Below are 10481 nucleotides of genomic sequence, written 5' to 3'. Positions count from 1 at the left end.
GAGGCCCCCCCCCCCCTAAATTTCATTCTGGCTACGCCGATGTATATATACATATGTATGTAAGTAAAGTGTTTAAATTTACCTTGGTCTTCATTTTTGCCTTTATCTTTACGCATATTCGTTTTTGTTTTTATTTTTACCTTTGCTTTTATTCTTTTCTTTATCTATGTACGTAGTCACCTTTACTTTCATTCTTGTATTGGTCTTTATCTAATTGTATTGTTATTCTTTAACCTTTTATTAGCAAATTTTTGTTAAATTAATACCATATGCATACACACAAGAAGCACTTGCTTCAGCCTTAACCATTTCCGTTGCACCATTTCCGTTGAATTTGCCAATTTACTCCCAAACAATCAACCGCCGCTAAAGAAGTTTCATTTCAAAAAATATTCCGACGAATTGATAACCTTCCCCCTTTTTGTGGAGTCGGTTAAAAAAGCCACAAGTGCCGAAATATTAGTATGGTCTTTCTTGTTGTGCGCTGTCGTCATGACGCTGCGCTGTGAATTGAATAGACATCATATGGCCTGCTGTATCCGCTTAGAACGACCAATTGCAATTCAGTACTTCAACTTTCGGGTTTTTTCTTTTATTGTGTTTTCATACACTTCCCAATCACGAAAGCTCTTGGAACCAAATAATAAGTGAAGTAGCTATGTGGCGATAATCATTTGTCGCCGTTTGAAATGGCAATGCAAACCGGATGGTATACATATGTAAGCAAGCACTTTTTAGGAAAAAAAATTTCGCCTGCTCGCTGGCTGTGCCGGCCTTTGTTGGCTTTTTTACAACGCTTTTTTCATCTGTCAAGATGAAAAGTTCGTGTGCAATGCTTAATTTAATCTGCGCATTGAGTGCGGATTTGTGGTCTAAATATGCGTGAGGTTAGGTGAGCACTAGTGAGAGCGTGTGGGTGGCGTTTTGGTTGTTTTGCAAGCTTTTGGTGTTTGCTTGTGCGGGCATATGGATTTAATTTTGTATAATTAAATTTACTTTTGAAGCTTGTGGTTACATAAGATTTTTTGCACACAGTACACGCTCGTACTTCAGCCATATCTCAACACTCAATTATGTACCTTCTTCTTTCCGTTTTCTTTGCGTTGTAAACGATTTAACATTCAATGCGACAAAAGTTTTATTTTCGATGTGAAAAGTTTGCAAGCTTTAAAGGCCACAAATGACTTCATTTAATGGCACGAGTGTGTGCGTGTACTTTTGATGTAGGTGGCGAAAATTCGTTTCATTTATTATGCAATACACACGCTTAGAGAATAAAGTAATTTTGGTTGTAATAAGTAATTGCAAAAATAGAGCAGAACCGTTTGTACATACTGAAAATACATACATACATAAATATGAGTGTGATTGTCAGAATAACTCAAAAAATGTTGCTTTTCCTGGAGGATCATAGAATTAGACTTATTGTATCACTTCCGCCAAAATGTTTTATATCTTAGAGCCTTAAAAATACTACAGCTTTTGTTAATCGACTATTTAGTCGATTAATCAGTTAATAGATTAGCAAAATTTTTTGGACAAAAATTAGGCGACTTCGCTTTGGATTTTTTCGACGGACCGCTCACAAACAACCAGTCGACTAACCGTTAATTTTCCAATTTTTTACAAATTTTTTTCATTCAACCCACCAATTCCCATTTGCGGGGTCTGCAATCTACCCCCGACTTTACCTATTTGTAATGTTATCCTCCCTAAACCAACTATTATTAACCGACTTCCAAAAAAGGAGGAGGTTATCAGTTCGGCGGAATAATTTTTTTTTTATGTACATATGTTACCGCATAACTTTGGACCGCGTCAACCGATTTCGATAATTCTTTTTGCTTCGGAAAGGTAGTGTCTCAGAGGTGGTTCCATACTAATCTGATTTGGATCCGATCAGTGGATCATGAAGTATATATATTTACTATATACATATTTATATATTTTTATATGAGAATTGAAGTCGGTTTTGTTTTTGCTTAAAAATTACGTGTTTTAATACATAAATTCATCTAAAATATATTCCATATCTTGTTTTGCAAATAATAGTATTTACCACTTAGACTTATCATTTACGATTTTGGAATCATTAGGTGAACTATACACAGTATGAAGTCTAGAAAGTCTTTGTACGCGGTAATCTCGCAAACTATTGAACGGATTTTGGCGAGATTTTCTCTAATATACTCTTTGTCGACAGGAGAGTGACCTTTTTACTTATAATTTGAATAGGGTTGCCACTTGCCTGAAAAACTATAACATACGCACTGTTCGTTGGATTTGCATGGATGTAGTGCAGGCATTCATATGGCTAGCTTAGAGTGAAAATTTGCTAAGTCCATTTGTAGAAATTTTACAGGAGAGAAAAATAACCTTTCAAAATATTTCCTTCAAGAATTTTGCAAAAGGTTCAGTTGCAAATTAAAATATTTGGAATTTTGTGTGAGCTTATCAAAATTTTCTGTGCCTCTTTTGGACTTAGTAAATTTGCCTTAAATTGAATATAAACAGGAAGAAATAAAACAAGCACGTTAGTTAATCCTTTTGGAGACATAGCGTTTTTAATTTATCTGTCTTTCTATATCCAAATATGAGTTTTCACAAAAAGTGGACATAGATTAGATGATAATGGGTCTTTCTTCGTAGGACTTTCTTTTCGTTGGCAACTGAACTGCCAACAATTTTTAACTATTCACAACAATAATTGGATTAAAATATAAAAGTCCGGGAATAAAATTGTCACTGAATCGGATTTCGATACAAGTACTTTCTTCCGATACCTACTCAGTACTCGGTTCAAAAGTATCGATACCAAAATTGCTTGGTATCGGACGAAAATTATCGAGTATGTACTTTTATTTACTATTATTTATTTATTTGAAGAGTACTATATTTTTCGAATTTTTTTGAAATAGTACTATAAATATCATAGAAAATTTTGGCAAGCCTAATGGGGCGGCCCCAGTCTGTGTCGTGGGAACGACTGACCAGGATCTGAAGTGTTTTTATGTATGTACATACATACATACATATGCACATATTCACATAATTTTGACCATAAACATATTTACGTATATTGCACTGTTAATTAGCAGAAAATCAAGTCAATTTCAACTTCAATAACATTTTATATGCACAATTAGCCACAATCTGCGGCACGCTCGATACCATTGCGCTCGCTTATCCCTCTGTCAACTGTCGCAAAAGTTTTAATGCAGCTTGGGAGCATAAAAATTGCATTTCTATTTTATCATGTGGCAAATTTAACTTTTTATCATCCGTCGCTATCAAGCGATGTCGTTGTCCGTGATTCTTGCACACAGCATGCAATTAAAATGTCAGCCTCATAAAAAAAGACAACTTTGGTGCGCCGATATGACGGCAGTCATGAACCAAATGCTCTGACGCGACTTTGGAGTTGGCTACAATATTTAGCGCAATAGCAGTTAACGCATTCAAAGCATTCGAATATTTTTGCATGTACATATGTACATACTAACATACATACATATGTATATTCTAGCAGAAAAAGGAATAACAAAATAAAAAGGCCAAATTCAACGAGCAATAAGCATCCTGTTAGGTCACTGCATGGTGAGGGCTGAAGCGCATCAGTTTGTTGCCGCACATCATTCTCTGAGCCAAGTGTACGTGGCCTGCTCTTTTATTAATCCTTTTTAATGGCATCAAATGACCAGTTTTTATATGCGTGAAAAAAGGAAGGACAGCATTTCTGTTCGGCAAAAAGTTAATATAAAAATGAGCATATAAAAATCATTAAAAACTTAAAACTTATTCATTGCAGCTGACTCCTTTCATTTATGCATTCTCTCTTTTGCTCGACCGTTTTTGGTGCTTTAATTCGCTTACATTTGCTAATGCGCGACTGTCGGCCATAAAACTATTTAGTAATCCTTGACTTAATGTCAAGCGTTGGCGTTTTTGGCCTGGCTGGACGATGACGATGAGCAGAAGCACATACATAGTGCATGAATGGACCTGAGCCATTACCTAGAAGTCCAGCGTTCCATTAGTACATAAATTAGATGGCAAGAAGAGACAACTTAACTTTTGCTTTTGCATTGAGTTAATTTTTTAGTTTAAGTAAGCTTTTTTTAAGTTTTCACAGCGAGCTGCAGTAAATAAACGGAATGCTTCTTGTCGAGTAAAGTAACTAATTTGAGTGAGATGCAGACGCATCAGCAAGCTCATATTTCTTGCGTCGAGCGCAGAGTTTATTTGCTCAGCACTGAGATAACAAAGTTTGCCAACGTACATAATCGTATACATACATACACATTGTATGTACATTTTCATTGCAATTCTGCGTCTGTGCTTTTCTTTAAGCTCCCTTTTTAACCGCCTGCTTTGCTTGGTAGTTTACGACTTTCATTTGTTTAATTCGTTTTCCAAAGTCTGCCAGTAATTTTTTCCATTTCACTACATGGATTTACCAACACTTTTCTCCTAGCATTTCGCGCTTTTTTGCATTTCATTTTGTACTTAGAAAGTCTATTCAAATCTGCGTGCGGAAAATTCTTTTCTTAATTCTAATGAATCTCTGGACGGTTGGGTGGTTGAAAGCGTACAAAGTGCTGGCGAAAAAACTTTTACCAAAGACTTTCACAATGCCTGAAAGCGAAATGGTGCCCTTCTTTTTCCCCCTCATTTTCCTCGGGTGTTCGCAAGGTCTCAACAGCTTTGGTTATTTCTTTTTTTTTTTTTAGTTTTTCTTTTGTATAAAAGCGCCGCTACTTATTATTTGCAAATTTATTCCCCTTATTTGGTTTGTTTTTGTTACCATTCGGGGCTAATGATTTGTATGACCAGTCGTTAGGCTTTTATGTATGTAGTTGTATATTTTTAAAACGAAGTTAAAAGGTAGTTCGCAAGAATTTTTTTAGTATTTAATTTTTTATTTTCATTTTTGGTTATATGTTACTCTTCATTGGTTTTTATAAGTAATTGGCGGTAAATGGTTTGCTGATGGAGGAGGCCGCAAATGCCTGTGAGTGAGCTATTCAACATAATTTGTGTGTACCGTTTAGGAAATTTAACGCAGATTAAATATACTTATTTAAGGTGGCGAAGTTATTAGAGGTGCAGTACTATCACTCTGTAGGATCTTAGTAAGACTCTCATAGTATGGTTTGGAGCAGAGTTGTGAAAAATGCATTAATTGTAAAATGCATAACATTTTAATGTTAATGTATAAAATTAATGCATTAATTATTGACATCTAATGCCAATGAAAATTTATTTGCATTAATTCCGAAGAAATATTGCTATTGGTTTTTTCATTAACATTAAAATTTTGAAATGCAATAATTTATTGCAATAAAAGTATAACATGCATTAAAAATCCATTAACTAATTCTATTTTGAAGTAAAAATTCATTCCCAGAAGATAATTTAGGTAGGCCTTCTTAAGTGAAGCCATCCTAAGAGGCATACCCAAGAAGGGCTGAAAAAGTACTTCCTTGCATGCCTTCTAGAAGGGCTTATCCATTTACAATTTATGCGAATGCATATTATTTAACATTACAAATGAATTCCAATAAAAATTTTAAGTTACAATAACACATATTTGATATAAACCTTAAGCAAATACTTCAAAGATATATGATTTTTATAAATTAAAGAAGCAACTTTAAATAACTCCTCCAAAAGGCCTTCTGAAGTACGTCCTATAAAAGCCCTTCTGGAAGGCCTTCTATGGGTAGCGAAAGAGGAAGCCCTTCAATTTGTGCCACTCCATACAAAAAAGAAAGGAGAAAGGAATGTAGAGTGGAAGGCCTCTTGATTCTCAGGAAGGTTTTTCGGAAGGGCTTTTAACTCCTGAAATTATCTACTGGGTTGTTGAAGTTGAGGGTAGAATTTTGAGGTCAAAAAAGATAGTGGTGGAAGGCTGGTTTTCACTATGTCAATACACATTGTCATATCCCTGCAGTGAAAAGCCAAACCAGTTAGAAAAAATACTAGTTCATTAACTAGGATGTGCCTACTAGTTCGCCAATTTCGAAGAACTTAGGCGATCAGCGACATCTGCCTTTGAATTGCCAAAGCCAAAAATTAAACGCAATTAATTGCTTTTGTTACAAATGTCGGCTGTGGCGTCACGTGAAGACTACTGGTCCTGGTTCTGAAATCGCAGGTTCGAGGCCGCTTGGAGGTGGTTAAGGATTTTTAAGTTAAATAAATGTAAGTAAAAATAATTTATTCAATTTATAAATAAATAACAAATTTGAAAATCGAATTGCATTGCAAAAAACATTTAAGAAGAATGCTTGTGCTATAAAAAAAAAGAAATTAAACAAAAATATTTTTTTTTATTAAATTTAAAAATTACAATAAACAGCCTAAACAAAAAAATAAATTTATAAAAAATAAAAATAAAATAAAAAATAAAAAAATTTTCCCTGCGCCAGGATTTGAACCTGGGTACTCAGGCTTACCACGCGAGTGCATTGCTCTGTCGGCGATTGTGACTTCTGGAGCGTCGCGAGCAAAAGGCACACTTATGCTTTTCACGGGGCATGAATTGGCAGACTATCTCATCAACTGGTATGATGCTACTAGTATTTCTACTAGTAGATGCTGATGCATAACCTGACAATTGACATCTCGTAGGACATCGCAATGTTAAAAATACCAGTCGCTAACATTGAAAAAGGATAGAACGTGAACTAGTTGGGCTGAAAAGCAAACTGGTCGAATTCTAGTTCACAACTAGTAGCTTTCCCTGCAGGGATGGAACTAAAAAATGGTTTATTGATTAATTTAGACCAGAATAGATCTTCATTCGTCTACGTGTGCGGCTAAATTGGCTATTTGTCCGATTTTGGCCTCTAATATATGTAAATCGGTATGCATCAACATTAAAATGTTTTCAAAAACATCTAACAATGTTTATAAGAACTTTTCTACAAAAGAAAACATAATGGCTGCGTTTCTTTATACATTCCGGATAATCCCATTTCACAGCCGGAATAAACAGAATGCGTATTAAATATACGTCAACGTATCATCAGGAACGTTCTAAAGAATAAATAAACAGTTTATTCCAAACGTTCGGAATGAATAAAGAAATGCAGCCAATAATAATAATTCTGTATCAGTGACAAAAATTTTTTTTACTGACAAATTTGCTAGCATTAGTTTGGATAATTTAATGAAAACGAATTTCAATAGCATTATATTTTTTTAGAATTAATGCATTGAAATTTTTATTTGCAAGAAATTTCAAAAATTAATTTATTGATTTTTTACCTTAACATTATTGCTTTAAGTATCATTAATGCATTAAAAAACGAATGCATTTGTCGCAACTCTGGTTTGGAGGCGTCGATATGTACATTAGACTGCATCAGTGTTACCACTGAAAAATTTTCGAAAGTCGCAAAAAAAGTGTCACAGCCGAAAAAAATTGTCTTGAAGTAATTCAAATCTTTTATACCACGTATATAAAGAGTTTCGTAATTTTACCTCTCGAAACTTATTGGGGCACATTCATAGTCGAAATAAAATCGACTTTTAGGCTAGTTATATTTTTTGACATAATTTTCAATCGAAAATCTGTCAAAAAAGCTGCACCTAACATTAGACTCGACTTTATTTCATCTACGATCATGTCCCATAATTTTTAATAAGTTGCTAATGGGGATCATTTTCTGCCAAAAATACTTTTTTCTATAAAAATAAAAACCGATTGATGAGGGATATATTAAAAATACGCAATATGCATATTTTGCATTTATTATGAAAACAAAATTGCAGTTAAAATGGTACTTACATCAATATAACACAAAAGCAACATTAGTAATAGCAATTATTACTACAAAGTTAAGCCTTTTAAGCTTGTATGTAAGAAAATGGATTTAACTCAAATACCTTGGGGAAATGCTAAGCTCCAAGTAATAATAATGGCATAATAAAAAGGTTGAAGTCAGTCAAAATATAATTTTTAAGCGCCTTTGAAAAGTAATATTTTATTAAAAAATTGTCAAAATGTGTATATATAATTTCAAATCAAAGAAAAAGGGCAAAAGTCGCATGATTTTTAAGAAAATTTTCAAAATAAGCATATTTCTAAAAAGTCGGTGTCAGGGGGCATCGATCTCCAAAAGTGTCAATTTGACACTTTAGTCGCACAACGGTAACACTGGACTGCATAACCAAAAAAGTTGCAGTTTTTCCGGCGGGATTACAAAATTTATTATATTTGTATACTTCCCCCAAAATGTTCGGAAAAATATTAAGATTTACGTGAGTTTTATGAATGCAAATAGTTTCTTAAAGATATTTAAAAAAAGCAAAACAGATTAAGCTTAAGAAATCTGCATAAAAATATTAAACAATTTTTCTACGGAATCGGGTTAATTTTTTAATTTAATTAGTTGATGCTGTATATTAACTTAAAAAAATTTAGTTTAAAAAAATGGCCTCAAATGTCGAAAACAGTTTCAGCTTAAAACATTTGCATAAATATATTTTAATAAATTTTCAACGGAATCATAATAATGAGATTTTTAATGTTGTTTTTGAACCTTTTTCAAAGATTAGTTAAGGAAAACTTGAATACATCAGCCAAAACTAAAGTTATATAGACTTATAAGGTATCAGTGGAAAGGTATTTTACCACACCTTTTATTTCTTTGCAAACAAACTCACGTCCCTTTTTTGTGTCAAATATGAACCCATCTTAAATGAACTTGGAATGACGCTCGATTTATTTAAATTTATTTATGCAAATTTTTTAAGCTGAAACTGTTTGAGGCCTTTTTTTCAAAAACTATTTAACCATTATTATTCAATTTTTAGGGGTATTTTCTTATTATTTTAATGCAAGTCTTAAAATATAATAGATTTTTTAGTTCCAATGGAAAAACAGCACCCATATTTGGGGACAGATGGCAGTCAGATTTCTTCTCCATCACCATCTTCTTTAACTGTAAAAATACTAGGTATTAAGACTGTTTTATTTTGCTTGCGTGCTTGCGCATTTTCAACAGTTTTTTGCCTCTCCTGAAGACCCTTGAAGCTGGGTATACACTTATACATATCGCCGTTTAAAGTACAAAACCGCGTATCAACAAAATGCAAAACCGCGTATGTGAGGTTGCATAAATTATTTTCTAGAGAGTAAAAACACTCATATTTCAAAATGGTTCCCTTTTTTATAAAGCAATCGTATTTCTAATATTTCAGGACGAATGGATAAGGATTCAGCCCTGAGCTTGTGTGAGCAAATCCAATTTTTGGCAGCAAATGTCAGTCAGCGGGTTTGAAGTATTACGATACTCAGCTTTGTACTTTAAACGACGCCATATGTACATACATACATAGTTACACGCATACATTTGTGCAAGTGATTGACAATTTTAAAATTTAGCGCGAGCGAAAACTTCGCTGTGAAATATCTGACAGTGAGCTAATAGAAAATTTAAAACAACGAATTTTTCGTAAAATTCCTAATAAAAGACTTTTGCATTAATAAAGAGAAAAGTAAATTTTCAAACATTTCGCTACTTACGATTTCTAATCCTTTTTTCAATATGCCATATAGTGGCACCCAAACTTTGGTTTGAGTGAATGCACTCTTATAGCCCTGGAGAATTTCAATTAATTCCATAAACAGTTTGCGACTATGGAATTCTTTTGGTGGTCCATCGCGATATAATAGCAACGTAGGATTTGTTAAAATGACCAACAAACGCACAAGCGCATCTGCATATTCATTATTTTGTACATAATCATGCAGCATATGCACCAAATCTGTTTGTAGCACTTTTGCATGGCCCAAGTGACGGCGATATTCGTGATTTTCTAAATCGCGTCGCAAAATCCAAATTAAATGCTGTAGTCAAACATGAAAAAGAAATAGTGACAAAACGAATAATAGTAAGTTATGGATGTACATATGTATAAGCAAAACATACCCTCAGGCCCTGCAGTGCGTCCGGCTCGGCCAGGTAGCGATCGTTGTCGTGGTAGCCAAGCGCCGCGCAAGTGGCATCGATATCCGCGAGTAAAATCGACATTACTGTACAAACGAACGGCGAATTTTCACTTTCTTTACACAAAATAGAATTTTGTTTAAATGAATTAACACTTTTTCCTACACCGCAAACCCGTTTCCGTATCAAACACACAAATTTCACAATTGTTTTGGTTGATGTAAACAAAATTAAATCCGCACATGAACTGTCATATGGGCGCGCCAATTTTGCGATCTGAGCGAACAGCTGATGGTGCTGAGCTGCCACTTGTTGAATGTGTGGTATTTACTTGTGTTGAGGAATTTCAGAGGCTTTAGTGAACGACGCACATTTTGTAATCGAATTTTACCAAAGGTCATTGATAATACGGGACAACTCATTATAATTAGAGCGAAAGTGCGCAACGGGGGAATTAATCTGTCTAATCATGATTCAATAATGAAAAATTTTATAAGAAAAACTTTCTCTCACTCTAATTTT

The 10481-nt window shown here is 33.9% G+C and overlaps 1 protein-coding gene across 1 annotated transcript in view; it reads right to left on the bottom strand.

Annotated features, from left to right (window-relative positions):
- The window catches only part of LOC118738271 (protein timeless homolog), an 83926-nt gene extending 73699 nt beyond the window's left edge, over positions 1-10227 (bottom strand). The window contains exons 1-2 of the mRNA XM_036469196.1: positions 9942-10227; positions 9536-9859 (exon numbers count right to left, since the gene is read on the bottom strand). Of these exons, the coding sequence (XP_036325089.1) occupies positions 9536-9859; positions 9942-10043 (426 nt within the window). The 5' untranslated portion in view covers positions 10044-10227. The remainder of the gene's footprint in view (positions 1-9535; positions 9860-9941) is intronic.
- Positions 10228-10481: the final 254 nt, after the last annotated feature.

This window comes from Rhagoletis pomonella, unplaced genomic scaffold (assembly GCF_013731165.1).
Source record: "Rhagoletis pomonella isolate Grant_MI unplaced genomic scaffold, Rhpom_1.0 Rhpom_scaffold_00004, whole genome shotgun sequence".
Classification (NCBI taxonomy): domain Eukaryota; kingdom Metazoa; phylum Arthropoda; class Insecta; order Diptera; family Tephritidae; genus Rhagoletis; species Rhagoletis pomonella.
This window is presented reverse-complemented; position numbering and strand designations above follow the sequence as displayed.